The sequence below is a fragment of the Anomalospiza imberbis genome, chromosome 4, assembly GCF_031753505.1.
Source record: "Anomalospiza imberbis isolate Cuckoo-Finch-1a 21T00152 chromosome 4, ASM3175350v1, whole genome shotgun sequence".
In the NCBI taxonomy this organism is placed as follows: domain Eukaryota; kingdom Metazoa; phylum Chordata; class Aves; order Passeriformes; family Viduidae; genus Anomalospiza; species Anomalospiza imberbis.
The window spans coordinates 70,457,050-70,477,733 of NC_089684.1; the positions used below are offsets into that span (position 1 = coordinate 70,457,050).

Sequence of the window (20,684 nt, forward strand, 5' to 3'; positions counted from 1 at the left end):
GTGGCTTTGGAAGCATCCAAGCTTTGCTAGCTCTGGAGAAGGTGATGCCTCTGGGGATCCAAAGCAGCCACCCATCCTCTCTCCTTCCCCGGGGGAGTTGTGAGAGCTGAATCACCCTGGGATGGCTCACTGCAAACACGACACCAGCACTGCAATGGAGTGGATTTACTGCCTCTGAATCGTGGGGTTTTTAGGAATTTTGTGCCTATTTTCTAAGTGTTTATTATTTAAAAATGTGTGATTTTCTATTTCTGCTCAGGATGGAGATGGGCTGTAAACTCCTGCTGACGCAGACAGAGTCAGGATCAGTGTGGAACACAAAGCTGTGTTCCAGGGGATCAGCGGCTCCTTCCCGTGCCAGGAACACGACAACTTTGCTCAGGTGATTTGAGAGCAAATAAAGGTGTCACCAAGGTGAGCTGGGTCAGCTGCAGGCTCGTTAGCCCAGAACATCAATTAAGTGGCACCAGCAGGGGCTTGTGGAGGTGACAAACCCTTTGATGTCACCTTACCCCGGCATATCCAGGACAGAACATACCCAAGTCATTTTTTGTCTGGCTTTTTTCTGAGAAGCTCTCTGAAGCCCCCATGGGTGCAGGTGTCTGAGTCTCATCCCAGTGATGCACGAGGCTGCTGCCACAACCCCTCTGAAACCCCCTGGTCTGCAGCTCCTCCCTGTTGGTTTGGCTTTTTCCAGCCCGTTTATTTCCTCCTCTGCCAAGAGATTCACCCCATGACATCATTAAACCTCAGGATGAGACCAATTAGGAGGCAGAGAGAAAGAGAGAGAGAACCTGACTTTAAACATTTTATTAAGGCTTAAATGTCTATCAGCCAGCCAGGAGCTGGGCTGGTCACACGACATCAACCGAGAGGGTGGGATGGGATGGCTTTTCTACAAGAGTCTGGATGGGCAGGGTGAGATCACTGCCAGCTCCTCACACCTCAAGCACGGCCTCTCGCTGCCGATTCCAGGATGAGAGACGCTCCCAGCAGGGAGGGGAGGGCGAGGTGGGCAAGGGGAGGAAGTCAGAGGGGGCTTTGTGTGTGCTGTCACTCACAAGGACTTTACCTGCTCCGCAACCGGGTGGCTGCTGGTCAAACGTGGCGTGAACTCGCGGGGGAAGCTGAGCTGGTCCGAAAGGCACCTGTGCTAAACCTCTGAGCCCCGGGGCAGTGGCGGAGACCAGTCCTGGATAAACACATATTCCTTGATAAAGAAGCTATGGCTTTTGTCATCCTCGGGCTCCGGCGCTGCGCTCTAACCCCCCACCCCCCACTCCTCTGTAAGCACAACACCGAGTCCTCTCCCCTCTCCGGCTCTCCCGGCGGCTCCTCGGCGGCTCCATGTGGACACGGGGCACGGCAGCAGCTCCTTCTCGTCCTCCCGGCAGCCCCGGGGCTCAGAAGTGAACCCTCCTGACGTCGTGCGTGGCCGCAGCCCTCTTGCAGCTCCCGCAGTGGATGGGGGAGGCCGGAGCCTTCTGGCGCTCGGCCAGGCAGGGCCGGCACACCAGGTGCCCGCAGGGGAGCTGGTACACGGGCTCTGCCTTGAAGTAGCAGGAGAAGGATTTGCCACAGGAAGCACATCCCTGGGTCTGGCCGCTCCTGCCGTGCTCTGCAAATCCAGAATGACAGAATCAGCAGGTTGGAAAAAACTTGGGAGATTGCTGAGTGAACCAAAGCCACCATGTCCAGGCTCCCCTGGTGATTCCACCACCTCCTTGGGCAGCCCCTTCCAGTGTCTGATCCTTCCTCATGTCCAGCCTGAACGTCCCCTGGCACACCTTGAGAGTACAAAACAAAGGGACAGGAGAAGTGGATGAGGCAGGGAGTGCGAGAAGCCCAGGCTGGGCCACCCCTTCTGTGCCAGTCCTGGCCACAGTCCGAGGGCCCCAGGTCCTGCGGACTCAGGGCGCAGCTGTGACTCAGGACTGTGCCAGCTCCCTGTCATTACCACAGGGAAAGGGAATGGTGCAGCTTCCAGGGCAGGGTGTGCTCAGAAAGGGATGGATCACATCAGCACTTGCACCATCAGGCTTTTAATTGAGGACAGATGACTGTAAAAAAGGGCTTTTCACTTTTCCTGGCACTAAATCATCCTCCCTCCCGCTCTTCCGCAGCCATTCCCAGGTGGAACGCTGAGGTGCCGCTTTGCATTCCTGTCACACACGACCCACCGAGGGCTACTCAGCTCTCAAAACAGCAGCAGTTTTAGAGGGGACAGGAAAAAGCTGAAGAGCTGAATGTCACCGTGGAACAGCAAAAGCTGTTTTGGGAGGGGGAGAGAGGGAAGAACAGACAGATGGACGGACAGACAGACAGAGCCCTTCCCAGGGTCCCTCTGAAGCCCCTTCTCAGCCATGGGCAGGCAGAGCCTCAGCCAGGGGAAGAGAAGCCAGGACACTGGAGGGACATCTGAAGGTTCAGTGCTTCCCTGCAGCCCAAAGGAATAATTTTGGGAATGCATACACAGCTGGATGAGTGGCTGGGCAGCAGGTGGGTGGGCTTGGTGGCCTGGATTATGCACCCTCAGTCCTGATGGGATTCTGGGCGCACACAAGGCTGGCTGGCCTGGGATGTTGCTGCTGTGACCTGCTCCTGCTACGGGCCGGATGTCACACGGTATTTCAAAGAATCACAGAATGGTTTGGGCTGGGAGGGATCATAAAGCCCATCCCATTCCACCTTCCAGCCATGGGCAGGGACACCTCCCACTACCCCAGGCTGCTCCAAGCCCTGTCCAACCTGACCTTGGGCACTTCCAGGGATCCAGAGGCAGCCACAGCTCCACTGGCCACCCTGTGCCAGGGCCTGCCCACCCTCACAGGGAACAATTCCTTCCCAATAACCAATCTCACCCTACTCTTTTAGTTTACAAACATTCCCCCTTGTCCAGTCTGTATAAAAAGTGACTCCCTCTTTTTTCCAAGGCCCTTTGCAAGCACTGCAAGGCTGCAGTATTTGCTGGATTTACACCTCTCCTGCAGCACCTCCACACCAGACTCATTTTCCACCCACGTGGCAGCTCCCCAGCTTGCTCCACGCAGCACTGAACCTCTCAGCCCAAACTGCAGAGCTCTGAGAACAGTCTGAACTGAGCTGGAGCAGGCTGAGCACTGCATCCATCCCAGATCATCCTGGGGCAGCACAGACAGCCAAAAACACGGGAAAAGCACAGGACTGGTGCCACAGCCTGCTCTGACCCTGGGCGTGGACAACATCCCACACCTTGTGGGGGTCAGCAAGGTCTGACCTGCCTCAGTGAGAGAATAAACCAGCAAAACTGCTGAGAGAGAGGCAAGGATTGTGAAGTAAAGCTTGCTGGGAGACCACATACTATGTTTATATGAAATATATAATATCTGGGGTCTGACCAAGGCTCCCTGTTAACCCAGCCCCAGCTCCCAAAGGTGCTCCAGAGGTGCCTGTTGCTCACCAAGGACTGTGCCCACGCTCCAGGAACTGCTGCAGCCTCCCTCTCCTGGAGCCTGCTGCTGGCTCTTCATCAGCTTGGCTGTGAAGGAGGGCATGGTGCTGAGAGCCGAGGTCAGGGCAGTGTCCAAGCTCTCTGACAGCTTCTGCTCGTGGGACACCAGCTCTGCAAAGGGAAACAGAGACCAGGTCTGCAAAGGGAAACACAAGGACCAGATCTGGAAAGGGAAACAGAAACCAGGTCTGTAAAGGGAAACACAAGGACCAGATCTGGAAAGGGAAACAAACACCAGGTCTGCAAAGGGAAACAAACACAAGGACCAGATCTGGAAAGGGAAACAAACACCAGGTCTGCAAAGGGAAACACAAGGACCAGATCTGGAAAGGGAAACAGAAACCAGGTCTGCAAAGGGAAACACAAGGACCAGATCTGGAAAGGGAAACAGAAACCAGGTCTGCAAAGGGAAACACAAGGACCAGATCTGGAAAGGGAAACAAACACCAGGTCTGCAAAGGGAAACACAAGGACCAGATCTGGAAAGGGAAACAGAGACCAGCTCTGCAAAGGGAAACACAAGGACCAGATCTGGAAAGGGAAACAGAAACCAGCTCTGCAAAGGGAAACACAAGGACCAGATCTGGAAAGGGAAACAGAAACCAGGTCTGCAAAGGGAAACACAAGGACCAGATCTGGAAAGGGAAACAAACACCAGGTCTGCAAAGACAAGAAAAAGATGGAGAAGCAGATGCTGGGAAGAAGAATCTGTGATGCAAACACTGTCTTGGCTCAGAACTTTGGAGGATTTTAGGAGCCCTGCCACTTGCTTTGTTGAGAGGTGTTGTTTCCCCACCAAGGGGCTGGGATCTGGGGTGGAGTGCCTCGTCTCCTTTGGATCCTAGAGGTGGAATGCCCTATGGATTACCACCATGCATGGGGTGTCCCAGAGCCAACGTACACAGGAACAGAATCATTTAGGTTAGAAAAGTCCTCCAAGATCATCGAGTCCAGCACTGCCAAGGCCACCACTAAGTCATGTCCCCAAGTGCCACACCTACAAGGCTTTTAAACACCTTCAAGATGGGCAGCCTGTGCCAGGGCTGGAGAACCCTTTCCCATGAAGGAATTTTCCCTAATACCACCTTAAACCTCTCCTGGCACACCCTGAGGCCATCTCCTCTTGTTCCCTGGGAACAGAGCCTGACCCCCACCTGGCTGCACCCTCCCTTCATGGAGCTGTAGAAGTCTGCAGGACTGAAAAAGGGCCAAACTCCAAATAACCCAGGAGGCTGTTTTTCCCTGAAATCCCAGGCACTCTCTCAGCCAGCTCCCGAGGATCCCAGCCCAGTGCTCCCAGCCTTGCTCCATGCAGCTCACAGAGAACATTTAAACCATTAATAAAATCTGTGGGAGTTGTTTTTCCCTCTCTGTCCCAGTTCTGAGCCACAGGGCAGGGCTGGACCCTCCCTGCAGGGCTGCCCTGTGCAGCACCGACGGCGCTAATTAAGACAAAGCATTAAGAGAATGTTGTCTGCATCACTAATTCTGTTAAATCCATCTCCCAGAGGAAGAGCTCCCAATTGGTGCTGCACATTTCCTCCACCAATCAAGGCTGATGATCCAGTGAAGCATGGGCTCCATGGGCTGAGCACTCTGCTTTTATTTATGTATGGACACGGCTGCCCCGGGAGCTCCAGGACCCACAGGGCAGCTCCTGCTCCTGTGGGGCTGGGGCACATCCTGGTGGGAGCTGTCACACACCTCCACAGCCAAAATAACCAACAATTCCTCCTAAAACAGGGAATGAGCCCTGGGCTGAGGGATCAGAGCAGAAATGTGCAGTCTGACTTCTCCCTACTCTTCCTGGTACCACCCGACATCAATTATTTTCAAGCGAAGAATTTCTTTAAAAATCAAGCAGCCACCTAAGCTTTGTCCTAAAAACATTTTTGGGCAGAAAAGAGAAGGGTGAAGGCAGGGACAGGTCCCAGCAGCTCTGGGTCACCTTTTGACATGTCACAGACCACTGGGTTAGAGCAGATCAGGAGACTGGGCTCACCTGCCCAGAGAGCCAATCACGAAATATCCCCACACCTGGATTTACACCCTTTGTCCCCAAGTGCCACATCCACCCAGCTTTTAAATCCCTCCAGGGATGGAAGCTCCACCACTGGCAGCTGTGTCAGGACTGGACAACCCTTTCTGTGAAAGAACTGCTCCCAATATCCAACCTAACTCTCCCCTGGTGCAACCCTTGTTCCCTCCTGTCCCTGTTCCCTGGGAGCAGAGCCCGACCCCCACCTGGCTCCACCCTCCTGTCAGGGAGTTGGTGACAACAACAAGGTCCCACCTGAGCCTCCTTGTCCTCAGATTTGCAGGACATTTTGCATTCCCAGCAGTGCTGCTACTACACCACTGAGGAAAGGATGGATGAAGGGAAACCAGTGCCCACTCCCTTCCCCTGCAGCCACAAGTCACATTTCTTGTCTCATTTAACCTCTACCAGGTTTTCTGCTTTAACAACCTGCAAATTCTGTGCAAGTCTCTCCCAGGCTGAGCTGTCCCTCCTCCCTGCAATTCCCTTGCTGTTGTTCTGTGTCCCATTCCTGCTTTCCTTCCCACCTCCCTCCTCATGATGAGCCAGGACTCCCCGTGCCATCACCACTGCACCACCAGGCATTTCTTTTCCTGCTTTTGCAGGACACAATAAATCCCCCTGGATAAAGAAACTTCAAACCAGGACGGTGAGAAAAATATTGTCTCCACATGGAAGGAAGAGAAAGGAAATCCAAACTAAAAGGGGAACAGGGTGACCTGAGCAAAAGAGGGCTGTGAAACACTGAACAAGGAACATGGGGAGGTGGATGAAATGACCCAGCTCCACCAGCCAAACACAGCCTGGAAGCTTTCTGGAGCTGTGATGGGAACTTGCACTGGATTTGTCACCCCATCGTGGGGCTGTCCCAACACTCAAGGAACAGAGGTGACCTGGGGAGCCACCATACCTGTGGAACAGTCCATCTGGATCAAGTGGGAGTCACTGTCAGCTTTCATTTTTTTAGCACTGTTCTCTGAGGTAGCCGTGACAAGTAAGTTTGTAGCAGAAAAATAGGGTGGCTGCAGGGAGCCCTGATCCATGCAGTCCATTTTCCTTTTCAGAGAAGACATGGTGATGGAGGAGGGCACCAGGCTCTCCGAGGCGTGAGCCCTCCCCAGCAGGTTGGTGCCAGGGATGCTGTGCTGCAGCAGGAAGTGGTCTATTCTGGCCTTGAGGGTGGGGTGAGGTAGGGGCTGCGAGTGCTGGCTGAAGGCCACGCCCGTGAAGGGATCGCTGGGAACCCGGCCCCAAGACGCCTCGCTCCGGTTGCATTTCTCCAGGGTGGTCTGGTCAATCACCTTCCCAGAGGGCAGCAGCATGGGTAAAGTCATGATCTCCAGAGTGATGGGGTCCAGGAATTCTTCAGGGATGTCTTGGACGACATCCACCAGCTTGTGCAGGGTCTGCTGCTCGTTGGCACTGAAGGGCGCGCAGTCGCTCTCCATCGGCGTCCAGAGCTCCGGCTTGAGGCTGCCGATGTCCTGGGCCAGGAACTGGGAGGCCACCTGGAAGACGCCCTCGATCACCTCCTGTGGGCAGGACTTGGCAGGTTGTCCCCACACCTCCAGCCTCTTGATGCTGGGCAGGCCGCCCCCGGCCACGTGGGTGATGCAGATTTTTAGGTGGGACACGTTGCTGAGCGAGGCCGGCCCTTTGTTCCAGAGGTCTTGGGACACCGAGCCGGGGTAGGAGAAGACATTTTCCATCTGATGGAAGGGAGGCCTAGGCTTGAAGCCTCTGTGGCCAAAAGTCACTTTGCTCTGATTTTTTAAGACAGCTTTGCCCACCAGGGTGAAGGTGTCCTTGTCTGACACAGGCTGCCCGGCCAGACCTGAGCACTGCCCCTCAGGGCTCTGCCAAGAGGTTTTGTTGCATGAGGTAGAGGTGTAAACTTCCAGCCCGGAGAAGGTCTGGTAGCCCCCGGAGGAGATGTCGATGTTGATCCTGCAGATCTCGATGTTGAAGGGGAAGGAGATGGTGACGTGCACCGGGGGTTTGATGAAGTACTCGCTGCGGAAGCCGCGGTTCCTCCTGGCGAGGTCCTCGGAGATCAGGTTCTCCACCTCGTAGCCATCGGCAGAGATCTGCGTGCCAGCACAAAACTGGGGTCAGTTTGGAGCAAGGAAACACAAGGAAGCCAATTTCACAAGCACTTCCAGAGATTCCCAGGATGACATCAACCAGGAGCCAAGGCTGAGGTTTACGTGCGTCTCAAGCCAGGCGGGAGATCCCTGCTGTAAGGCAGAGCAGACTCACTCCCACCCTCCTCCATCCCCTCTTCCTGCACCCTCTGTCACCATGGGCAGACCTGACTTAACTGCTGGAAGAGTGGAAAATTAGGGATAATTCGTGGTTTTGGCTGGGTCAGTGAAATAAGTCAAGGAGGAGAGGGTGGCTGGGAGCAGAGGATGAGCGTGGGGGAGATGGGAGTCTCCTCTTTCAGTCTCCCTTTTCAGGTGGGAGTCTCCTGATTTCCTTTGTGCCTACTTATCCACGTGGAAATGCACTTGGAATCACAGTTACAGGGTCCCAGAGGATCTCTGGATGTTAATCAGCCTCTGGGAGCCACCTCACCCATCCCTGAGGGAGATCCATCAAACCAGGCTGGGTCTGGTTTGGAACATCCAATCCCACCCTCTTCTCTGCTCCTGGGCAGCCTGGTTCAATCCATTCCTTTTCCTGGAAGCCCCAGGCCCTGAGAAATCTGCAGCACTTGCTGAATGGACAAACAAAAACGAGGAAAATCTATTTATTCCATCTGTTTAATATGGTCTTGATCACACCAAGCCTCTGTGGCATGGCTGGGTCTCTCCACAACAAATTCCAGCACTGCTGCTTTTGCAGCACAGTATTTACAAAGCCAAGGTTGTCCTGGATTTTGGGGTGAGTTGGTGTGGAAACTTACAACTAAAAACCAGATTTGAATGAAAACTGAGTTTCTTAAAGAGATTCTGATGTGCTGAGTGAAACCAGGAATACTTGGAAAGTAACTTCACCGAGTTATCATTTCACAATTTCACATTAATTGATAATTTCACATTATCAAGAGCTGTGAGTTCCAATGGGCAGAGGGAAAGCTGGAATATTGCAGGGGAAAAGGGATCTCAAGTCAAAGAACTTATACTTGGAGGCACATAATGCTGTCTGGTTATGAGATCCTGCAAAATCAGGGCTTTTCTCTGCAGTATTTAGTGTGTGCCACATCACAGCAGTGGTGCTGATTATCCCAGAGGAGCAGTGAACAAGCTCCCCCACAGGATAATTTCATCTAATCCCTCCATCCCTCCCACTCCCCAAAACCTCCTCATCACTATTTTACCTTGTTGCAGTGAATTCTTGGCTTGAACTGTGGGAGACAGACGTTTATTACCATCTTGGCAGCTGGAGAGAGGTCACTTGCTGAGCATCAGAGTCAGCTTGGGAAAAAAAAATTAAAAATAAAGGAAGTGAATATCCATGAGCAGTGAAAGGATCTCGTGTTTTGGGTGAGTTACAGGCTTGGGATTCCCTAAAATGCAGCTCAGATCTGAGTCCAGGAGGTGAAGCCAATATGAGATTAAGAGAAAAAAAAATCACGTTAATATTAATTAGTGAACCTGTGGAGAAAAAGCAAAAAGAAAAAGGCTAGTTTAACTAAAACCACCTATAAACAGACCAGCAATTAGATCTGAAGGTTTATCAAAGATGCAGGAGTTCTGTAGGTGCAGAAAAGCACCAGCACAGCACAGGAGGCTGTCACAGTGAGCGAAGATTAACCACAAATATTAATAATTGGTGTTAAATAAGTCCAAGGGAGCAGAGGGTATGGAAGAGCTCTGAGGGAGATGTCTGGGATCTGAACACCAAATTCTTCTGCCAGCATTCATTAAAGAAACTCAACTGAACACACCTTCTTTCCCGTTGGAAAAAAAAAAAAAAACAGTGACTGGAATTGGCTGTCTCAGATCCCTTTTAAAAATTAAATTATCTGTGAGGTGAGAGCTTTAACCTCATGTTAACCCCAGCTTTAAAATGTCACTGCCCTGGGCAACCTTGCAAATCAGGGACTTGCTGCCTCCTTCAAGAACAAGCAGCTCTTTAATGATTTTTCACTGATCTGTTGGTTCAGCCCAAATGAAATTGGCCTTCCTGGGGCACGCTGGAAAGGCAGAGTTAATGAGCTCCCTGTGCTGCATCTGCAAGGAGAAAGGTGGAATTCAAGGCACAAATCCCACGGGTAAAACCCTACCCAACCTGGAATTCACACCTGCAGAGAGCAGAGCTTGAATGCCTTGAAAATGAAGCAGGTGTGAACCTTAAAGAGGAACAGCCAGGTGAGCAGCACTTCTATCTCAAAATTTGGTCTGGCAGCCAACAGGAGCAATTCCTGCTCCTCAAGGAGCATGACAAGCACACACCAACTCTCCTCCAACATTTCTTTCCTGGCTTTCTGAGTCTGAGAGGTTTCCAGAACTGGGCTGCCAGTGGAGAACTGTTTCCACTGGTCTGAATTTTGGCACTCACATCCTGTAGGAGACTGACAGTTCAGCTACAGACTGTGCCTCAAAACTGCTCTTTTTGCCTCATTTTGAACCAAAAGTGGTAAATTCACTTGGCCCTCAGCACTGGTGTTATGAAAACTGGCAAACCAACTCTCCTTGCTCCCTTCCTTGGGAAAACTCAAGATTCTCCCCTGTTCTATCTCTCCTCTCTTTGCTGGGCTGAAGACTTTTCCTGCAACATAAGGAGCTCCGTATGGATATTTTATAGGATTTTCTCCTGTTGGTGACCCCGAGAGACTTAGGCTAATTTTTCCAGTCTCAATACCTCAGTAAGAAAATGGATTATTCTGCATTTCCAAGTCACCGCACTCCCTTCTGCTGAAAGACTCCGCTACAGATCTCATGGCTAAAGTTGAGTCACTGAGTTGCTTTTACCCATGGCTGGGGTTTTTTCCCCGCCTCTCTCTTGAGTGTGTGCCTTCCCTAAGGTGAACAAAGATCTTTGGCCTGAGGCAGTGAAACACAGACCTGAAAAAAAAAAAATCCTCAGTGGTTTTGGACAAGGAATTTTAAACCAGACTGTCTGGAGTTTGTCACCACAACCCTTCCTGGTGTCCTGTGTGGGACTATGGAGCTGCTGCCACAAGGACCGTGCATGGTGGACACCAAATAAAGTCCTTGGAGAATGAAATACATGTCCTGAGGTCAGAGCACCCTAACCCTCAGTCCCACTCAGTATCCACGTTCCATTCTAAAGGAGCAACCCAGGCTGTGCCAGCCCCATGGAGATGGAAACATGAGGAAACAGCTGTGTGTGTTCCTGGCACCCAGCTCAGCCTCATGACTAAATATCCTCTGTTCCTGCTCTCACAGAGGCACCAAACCCAACCACTCTCATTTAGGGTGCAGAAAGAAGCAATCGCAGTGAAAAATGAATCATTAGGAGGTTTTATTTGTGGTGGAAGCATTGGAGGATCCAGGTACAAAAGGAGAGCACGGGAAGTAGAGATATCACCAGAGCAGAAAAGACCACACAGAGCACCTGCCAACAACCGAGCCAACACCCAGAGACCATTTTAGCCATACCCAGCCACGGAGATGCACTGGGGAGGCTCTGGGCAAGCCCTTGCCCCCACTAGCCAGCCCTGGTGAACAGTGCTGGGCAGAACACTTTGTAGTGGAGGTAGCTGAGCTTCTCGGAGCGCGTGCGCTTGAGCAGAGGGAACCATTCCCAGAAGGGAATCTCCACCACCACGTAGCCCAGCAGCCGCAGCTGCCGCCGCTTCAGACAGTGCAGCCCCAGCAGCCGCCTGGAGCCGTAGCAGAAGTGGTTCCTGTTGGACACCTGCAGTGCCAGCCTCATTTGCCCAGGCTGCCAGAGCCCTGGTTTAGGCTCAGCCTGTGACGTGGCACCGGCAGAAAGGGCTCCACCCAAGCACGGTGTGCCTGTTGTGTCCCCTCTCTCCTGTCTGGGAATCCTGGCTTCATTTCCCACTTCTGTGGGACTCTGGTTATGAGCTCTCCCCTGTATGAGCTGAGACATTAAATCGTCTGTCAGACTAACTCCCATGTCTTTCAGGTTCCTGGCTGTCGCAGGATCCTTGAAGTTGAAAGGGATGGGATGTCCATCCGCGGCCAAATGCACCTCCAGGTCGCTGGACCTGGTGTGGGGCAGGATCATGTGGTTCTTCACATACTCAGGGCCTCCCAGCATGCTCTCCAGGAGGGACGTGGCTTCCACGATTTCAGGCCTGACGTAGATTTCCCGCTCTGCAAAGCCTGAGACTATCTCAGTGAACTCCTGACAAAGCTGAGGCGTGAGGCGGCTGCCTCGGTAGGTCGGGCACTCGATTTCCACGCTCTTACCAAGGGTGAACAGGTCCTTGTTGAGCTCATATTTGCTGCCTCTGGTTTTCTGGACAAACTCCTCACTCAAAGCAAAGTCTATCAGATCCTCTGGGAAGCGTTTGACAAATGCCAGGCCAAGCAGAGCAGTAAGGATATGCTCCGGAAACTTGCTAAACTCATGAAGTTTTGCATGCAATTGCTTTATCAGGCTGGAGTAAAACTCCTCCTCATTGGGAGGTTCATAGTCCAGGCACCCAAACGACCACAGGAATTTGGCAGCATCCTTGCTCCGGCAGTAGGACACCTTGGAAGGCAACGAGGCGGCTACAGCAGCCAAGACATCCTCGTCAAAGAAGTGCAGGGCTGAATAGGTAAGAGTGATGTGCATGATGCCCTGGATGTTTGTTGCAGGAATCCGAGCAGGAATCACCCTCCCGAGCTCCCTCATGAGGGGCAGGTGGTCCATGCGCGTGTAGCGGAGCATCTTGAGCACGTTCACCAAGGCGTAAGTGCTCATGTCCTCCATCTGCAGCGACACCCTGTCTGCAATCCTCCTCATGACGTGCTCAGAAATCCCACTGAGGGACTTGAAGAGCCCCAAGCAGATGGCACCCAGCTCCTCCAAGGTGAAGGCGTCCAAGTGCTTCAGGATCGTGCTCTCCACCTTCTGCGCCAAGTCCGCGGGCGACCTCCGGCCTTCCCCGATGATGTAAAGGAGCTGCACAAACTGGGGCAAGGTGAGGTCCTTCCAGTGCAGGTTGGCATAGCTGAACAGAATGCCCAGGTAGGAGGGCACGCTGCGGTCCAGGCAGCGCCAGCAATCTGCCACCAGCAGCAGCTGCTCCAGGCCCATGTCCCACGCCCGCCGGCAGAACTCGGCCTCGCACGCGTTGAGCAGGGGGTGGGAGGCTGGCATGGCCAAAGGGACACAAGCCTTTAAAATCTGGATGAGATCTGGGGTGCTGAACAGCCTGATGGCCGTGACAGCACGGTGACACAGGGCACCGAACCTGGGATCGGACACCAGCGCCGCGCGTCGCTCCGCTGGCAAACGGCGCAGCTTGAGGAAATAATCCGTGAGAATTCCCGGGCTGCCCTCACACCCGGCCACACTCTGTAAAATCGAGTCCCCTTCCTCTGCAGGGAGGGTCTGTGCTGGCTCAGCACTGTCACAGGTGAGAGCTCTGTACTCAGGCCTCCCCTTCTGGAACATGCGGGGGTCCTCCTTGGAGTCGTGCATTTCCCGTTTTTCCTTCTCTGCTTCCTCCTTGTACCGCCTGGCCAGGATGGCCTGCTCCAGGAGCGTGCTGGACTTGGGCAGGGCATTCCTGACAGGTGCCAAAGCTTGGGAAGAGGCAGTGGGGAATGTCTGCAGAGCCTGCGTGGTGCCGGGGCCGGTGAACGTGTCACCGAGGGCCTGGCTGCTGTCCCTATCCACGTGCTGCTGGGAGCCAGCCCTGCCTTTGGCATAGGCAGCTGGATTATACAACACTCTGTAGTCCTGTGGCTTCAGCAGCTGGATTGTAGCCCCTGACTGGGTCCCAGTCTTGGCTGCTCCTGGCTTATCTCGCTTTTCCTTCTTGCTTTTGCTGCTTCCACGCTCGGCCTTGCGCTTGGCTGTGGTCGAAAACGCTGTCACCCTGCTCAGCCTGGGCAATCTTCGGCACATTAGCACCGTAGCCATGGATCTCAACTTAGTGGGGCTCTGAACTGCTTCCAGGTACTGAAAAAAGGGCAGACGGAGAGTCAGTGGCCTCCACCTCACAGTTTTAATCAATCCTTTAGCTACCCAAAGGGAGGCGGCGCCGGTGCCTCCCCTGGCCAGGGCAGCTGGGTCCCTGCAAAGCCACTATGGAATGTCACCTCATGCAAAGGCAGCTCAGGACGAGCACCCAGGTGACCTGGGCTTGGAGTAGAAGGCAGCCAGGCATGACCTGCTACTCAGCAGACACAAGAAACCTGGCACAGACTAGGAGAGTTAAGAAAAAACGTAATTGTTTTTTCATTTTTAAGAGACACGAGCTGCTTTTCTTTCATTCTGAACAATGAAAACGTGTTTTTGTAGAAGAGCTGCAGCTTCAAGAGGCTTTATGTGTTCAGACAGAGCATTCTGCTGCTTTGGTCATTGTGGTCTGAATCACCGACCACCACCTGAAAAGTTGTCCAAATATCCAGGGTGCCACACTGCCCGTTGCACCTGGAGACAAGATGTGGAGCAAAGCCTCCACAGAACCAGTGCAGAGAGTGAAAACTGGCCCAGAACCTGCAGATGGAGGCTGGAGGAATGAAGAGATGTGGGGGAAGAGCAGGGGAGACGTAACACAAATCATTACGTGATGCTACATCCCAGGCTGAGAACCAGGGGGAACAGAGCTTTAAGCTTCAGATTTGAGAGCATTTCCCAGAGTTTTAGGGTACAGGAGGCTTAAAAATGGCTGGTGCTTTCCTAACTCCTGCCTGAAGCTGCTACAGCTCGGAGGGTGAGGATGAGAAATCCGTAGGAGTCCAGCTGGGCGCTGCCAGCCTGCACTGCCTGCCAAAGCAGCCCTGTTTACCATGATTCAGATGCTGATAAAAAATATAAAAAGCACCAGGTGTCAGATTTTTCTCTCAAATCCTTATCCCACCCAAATATCCATCACACAGGTGTTAGCCACTTCCTTAAAACCCCTCAGTACCACAGGGAGCTGGGCAATCAGGAAAGCCAAAGCCTGGCAGAGATGCTGCCACTGCAAAACACTTTGTGCTCCCCACACGGGGAAATGAATCCTCAGGGATTTATTTCACACCCCTGGGAGCTCTGCTTGGATCCACGGCTTCCTGATCAGGGATGGAGCAAGATGTGGGATCAGTGCAGGCAAACTCAGTTTTGCAGCAGCAAAATGGGGCAGAAGAGATGGGTTTGGGGTGTGTGAGCAGCACAGTGGGATGGGGGCTCTGGTTGAGCATACACTGGGGTTTTTTTTGGTGTGTAAGAATCTCCACACCCCCCATGATCCAGGGACACCTTCCACTATCCCAGGTTGCTCCAAGCCCTGCTCAACCTGGCCTTGGACTCTTCCAGGGATGGGACATCCACTGCTTCTCTGGGCAACCTGTGCCACTGAAGCAGATGAGGACATCTTGCATGCCCTGCTCCATGGGCAGAGCTTGGAGGCAGCAAACACCAGCCAAGAGGGAGGAGAAGCTGCTGGAGCAGAAACCACCCCAGCAAAGAGGTGAAAAATCCAACTGGGCTGGGGACCAAGAGGCTCTGGGGGGGTCGGGGGGAAGGAAAGGCAAACTGAAATGTGGATTTGTGGGGAGGGTCATGCAAGGAGGGGGGTACAAGAGAGGCCACTGTGTTTTTAGGATGATCTGTAAATACTGCGAGCTGCTCAACAGCCCACTGGGCACCTTATCTGTATCTCCAAACACCCTGAGGCAGCCCCAGGAGCAGATCAGGCTCTGTCCCACAGACCCCATGCTGTTCCAAGGCCGTGACTGTCCCATCCCAGCACAAGAAGTCAAATCGTGCCAGGCAGGAGAGACTCTGCCCCTTCCTGCCTGTCTGAGGAGCAGGGAATGGAAAAGCCTCCTCAGAAGCTGGACAGGAAAACTCGAGCCAAGAGCTGGATTTCAAAGCACTCCTGTTCAGCTCAAAGGAATGTCTGATAAAGTGATCACTCCTGGCTCTACTGCCTGTGGTGTCCAGCCCTAAGTGGCTGCAGGTGACAGATGCTGGAGAAAGGGGACAAGGCTCAGACTGCACCTGCCTGGGGGAAGGAGAAATCCCCTCCAACATCTCCTCCTCCAGCACCTCACAGAGCCTGGACCGTTAGAGGGGCTGGATCAAGCTCCAAAAATCATCTTGAACAAGTGGAGGTTTACCCAGGTGAGCCTTTCTCAGAGATTTCCTTGTCCGACTCGACTTTTGAGTGTCTTTATCTATTTTTCTGCTAACAAAACCCAGGTTATTTATACAAGCCAACTCCTCCCTGCTGTGAAAGGTGATGCTCCCCAGGAAATCCAGCCCTGCTGCTCCCAGAGCCCCTCTCAGCAACAACAGCCCCACTTCAAAGTCAGGGAATCAAAGGCCTGGTGAAGGCTCCGAAGGCGAGCGCCGCGTGCTGCTAAGAATATCCTCCAGGGATTGACTGTGGAGCTGTGACACATTTGGGAATCCAGGCAGTGGAGAGATTGCTTCTCTCCTCCTTTGCTCCAAATCCGGCCAAAATGAGAAGACCACGCACAGCTGAGCAAGGCTGGGATAGGACAAGACAGTTCCAAGCACCACCGAGGGCAACGGGGCTGCTCCAAGTGATTTTTCCGTGATTTCACCCACCCCTGGCCCAAATCCTTGTGATCTTTCCAGTTTCCAGCCCATTTCTCTTCCAGCTTCACCCACACCTTCCCTGCATTTGCCTCTTTTCACCTTGAACAATTGACTTTCCTTTCCTTTTTCCTTTCTCCTTTCCTTTTTCCTTTCCCCTTTGCCCTTTCCTTTTCTCTTTCCCCTTTCCTTTTCCTTTTTCCTTTCCTTTCTTTTCCCCTTTTTTCCTTTCTTTCCCCTTTCCTTTCCTTTTTCCTTTCCCCTTTCTTTTTTCCTTTCCTTTCTCCTTTCTTTTCCTTTTTCCTTTCCTTTCCCCCACTTCACATCCCAACACAGCCCAACTCCTTCCCACCTCTGGGCAGGTCTCTCCAGAATTTTCCCTTCCAGCAGCTCCAAGGAGCCAGGGAGTTTAGGAGCAGGCTGGGAATGCCCTTCGAGGAGCTGCTCAGGCATGGAAACGCCTCTGTTTCAGTGTCACAGCTGAGCACCACTGAACAGCTGGAAAAGAACATTCCCAGAGGAATGGCACCCAGCCCAGGGACTCAGCCCCGCGCAAGGGGAGGTTGGTGCATCCCAAAAATGCTGTCAGGGCTTCTGGAGCACTCTGAGGGGCTTTTGGAAAGCCCTGACCCCGTGCTTCCACCAAAGGGCAGAGGGAACCTCCGTGGGATGTGAGGGGAATGAGCAGGGGATGAATGCTGGGGATAAAACAGCTCCTTGTGGCCAACAGCCTGGAGTGAACTCCTGTGCCTGGGCTGGAGAGCAGAGCGACACAAACGGGGACTTGTTGCCCCCGTAGGTTGTGATGTCAGGGCACAAAATTGTCACTTCTTGGGTTGTTTGTGCTTTTCCCTTATTTTCTGAGATCACAGAATGGTTTGGGTGGGAAGGGATTTAAAGATCATCTCATTCCACCCTCCAGCCATGGGCAGGGACACCTTCCACTGTTCCATCCAGCCTGGCCTTGGGCACTTCCAGGGATCCAGGGGCAGCCACAGCTGCTCTGGGCACCCTGTGCCAGGGCCTGACCACCTCACAGGGAACAATTCCTGCCCAAGATCCCATCCATCCCTGCCCTCTGGCAGTGGGAGCCATTCCCTGTGTCCTGTCCCTCCATGCCTTGTCCCCAGTCCCTCTCCAGCTCTCCTGGAGCCCCTTTAGGCATTGGAAAAGGTTCTGAGCTCTCCCTGGAGCCTTCTCCATTGCCAGGTGAGCACCCCCAGCTCTCCCAGCCCGGCCCCAGAGCAGAGGGGCTCCAGCCCTGGAGCAGCTCCGTGCAATTCCCTTCTCCCGGGGCAGGGCTGGAAGCCGCTGCTCACCCCTGCGGCCACAGCTACAGCCACACAACACACAGATACACACACAGACGTACGTACACACAGACGTACATACACACAGATACACACACACAGACGTACACACACACAGATACACACACAGAGACATACACACACACACAGATACACACACACACAGGTACACACACACACAGACGTACACACACGTACACACACACACAGACGTACACACACACACACGTACACACACACAGATACACACACACAGGTACACACACACAGGTACACACACACAGGTACACACACACACAGGTACACACACACACACGTACACACACACGTACACACACACACACGTACACACACACAGGTAAACACACACACGTACACACACACACACGTACACACACACACACGTACACACACACACACACACAGGTACACACACACACAGGTACACACACACACACGTACACACACACAGGTACACACACACAGGTACACACACACACAGGTACACACACACACACAGGTACACACACACACAGGTACACACACACACACAGGTACACACACACAGACGCACACACACACAGATGTACACACACACAGGTACACACACACAGACGTACACACACACAGATGTACACACACACAGGTACACACACACACAGGTACACACACACACAGGTACACACACACACAGATGTACACACACACAGGTACACACACACACAGGTACACACACACACAGGTACACACACACACAGGTACACACACACAGACGTACACACACACAGACGTACACACACACAGGTACACACACACACAGGTACACACACACACACAGGTACACACACACACACAGGTACACACACACACAGGTACACACACACACAGGTACACACACACACACAGGTACACACACACACACAGGTACACACACACACACAGGTACACACACACACAGGTACACACACACACAGGTACACACACACAGACGTACACACACACAGACGTACACACACACAGGTACACACACACACAGGTACACACACACACAGGTACACACACACACAGGTACACACACACAGGTACACACACACAGGTACACACACACAGGTACACACACACACAGGTACACACACACACACAGGTACACACACACAGGTACACACACACACACAGGTACACACACACACACAGGTACACACACACACAGGTACACACACACAGGTACACACACACACAGGTACACACACACACAGGTACACACACACACACGTACACACACACACACGTACACACACACAGGTACACACACACACACGTACACACACACACGTACACACACACACAGACGTACACACACACACAGACGTACACACACACACAGGTACACACACACACACGTACACACACACACACGTACACACACACAGGTACACACACACACACAGGTACACACACACAGGTACACACACACACAGGTACACACACACACACGTACACACACACACAGGTACACACACACACAGGTACACACACACACAGATGCACAGACGTGTGTGGGGCGATGCAGCCCAGGGCAGGATGAGGGCGGCCCCGCCGGCTGAGGGGTTGGCTCGGGCAGGGGGCAGAGGGCGGGGAGAAGGGAAAGGGACGGGGCACGGGGATGGGAAGGGGCACGGGAAGGGGCCGGGGCTCACCGGGGCCGCCGCTCCGCCGCCGCCGCCGCCGCCTCTTCCTCCTCCTGCCCCCTTCGCCTCCTCCCGCCGCTTCCGGTCGCGCGGCGGTGACGCCACTTCCGGCTCCCGGCGCGCGCGGCCGGCGGGTGGCGCCACCGGCGCGCGCCCCCCCCCCCCCCCCCCCCCGCTCCGCACGGTCACGTGACGCGAGATCACGTGACTCGCCCTCCGAGTCACGTGGGCGCCGCCATGGCGGTGCCCGGGGGCGCCCCGGGAGCGTCGTGGGCGCCCCGGGAGCGTCGTGGGCGCCCCGGGAGCGTCGTGGGCGCCCCGGGAGCGTCGTGGGCGCCCCGGGCACCCGAGCCCTGAGAGGAGCTGCGGCTGCCCCCGGATCCCTGGCCGTGCCCAAGGCCAGGCTGGACGCGGCTTGGAGCAGCCTGGGGCGGTGGGAGCTGTCCCTGGCCATGGCAGGGGGTGGATCGGTGGTCTTTGAGGCGCCTTCCGAGCCAGAGCGTCCCGTGGCTCTGTGAGGCTGTGGCTGCAGGAACGCGCTGGGTACCTGCGCACCCAGGGATGTCCTTTCTGTGTCCCCAAGGGAGGCACCAGGCCCCTCGCTGGGGGTCGTGAGTGGGGTGTGTGGGAGGCTCGTGTGTGAGCTGAGCCGTCACTGCAGCTGTGCCAGGAGAACGGGGGCATTCAGCCGCCTCTGGAGCTGGCCACGGCCCGTTGGCCAGGGCTGTGGCCACACCGATTTTGAGTATTTCCAATAATCACGGCTCCACTGCTGCCAGAGATCTTTCTCCCGCCCACTGCAGGCTTTCAGCGCTGGCAAACGATTTAAATACTGCCTTGAGCCGTGCTGAGCCCTTGTGTCCCTTCCTGATATTTCCACCGGGTTTGCTTCTTGTCCACCTCTTCCTTCAGATCACCTGGCAAGCGAGGAAATGCCATTCTCAGGAGGCCACAGGGGCCTGGAGGAGAGCCACGCCGGCTGATGGCACCTCAGGGAGGGAGCTCATGGAATCCCTGACTCACCTTTGTCACCAGAGGGCAGGAGACCTCTCCGATAAAGCTGCCATCGGGAAAAGTGCCGGAATTGCTGGGTTTTTAAAGGAAAAAAAACGACGTTTATCTCTTGCTTTTTAGTGACGCTGACAGGGTAGGGTGGGATTGATTTGAGTAAAAACGCGCAGGAGGTTTTGGACGTGGTGTTTCCTCCCTGCCACCGGGAAAAGTGATGGAATTGCTGGGTTTTTAAAGAAAATCGACTTTTATCTCTTGCACCTGCAGGAGGTTTTGGACGTGGTGTTTCCTCCCTGCCACCGGGAAAAGTGCTGGAATTGCTGGGTTTTTAAAGAAAAAACGACTTTTTTCTTTTGCACCTGCAGGAGGTTTTGGATGTGGTGTTTCCTCCCTGCTTACGAGGGAAGGTGGATGGACCTCAGCCTGGGGGCTGCATCCAAATCCTCACTCCCAACATCTGGGATCCAACACGAATTGGATGCACGTGCTGGGGAAACCAGGGA

General features: G+C 53.9%; 2 protein-coding genes across 4 annotated transcripts in view; both read right to left on the bottom strand.

The window, feature by feature from the left end:
* Positions 1–795: 795 nt before the first annotated feature.
* UBOX5 (U-box domain containing 5) overlaps positions 796–20,684 on the bottom strand; it is an 85,820-nt gene continuing 65,931 nt past the window's right edge. For 2 of the 3 annotated variants that reach the window (XM_068189058.1, XM_068189057.1), the window contains exons 2-5: positions 8,851–8,948; positions 6,439–7,615; positions 3,440–3,601; positions 796–1,618 (exon numbers count right to left, since the gene is read on the bottom strand). In XM_068189058.1, coding sequence (XP_068045159.1) covers positions 1,404–1,618; positions 3,440–3,601; positions 6,439–7,615; positions 8,851–8,904 — 1,608 coding nt within the window. In that variant the 5' untranslated portion in view covers positions 8,905–8,948 and the 3' untranslated portion in view covers positions 796–1,403. Of the gene's footprint in view, positions 1,619–3,439; positions 3,602–6,438; positions 7,634–8,850; positions 8,949–20,684 lie in introns of those variants that run through there. The other variant, XM_068189056.1, reaches the window with a different exon arrangement.
* Positions 10,471–19,315, bottom strand: FASTKD5 (FAST kinase domains 5). The gene is made up of 2 exons (XM_068189049.1): positions 19,180–19,315; positions 10,471–13,583 (listed from the first exon to the last, which is right to left on the bottom strand). The coding sequence occupies exon 2, from the start codon at positions 13,542–13,544 to the stop codon at positions 11,148–11,150; it is 2,397 nt and encodes a 798-aa protein (XP_068045150.1). The 5' UTR covers positions 13,545–13,583; positions 19,180–19,315; the 3' UTR covers positions 10,471–11,147.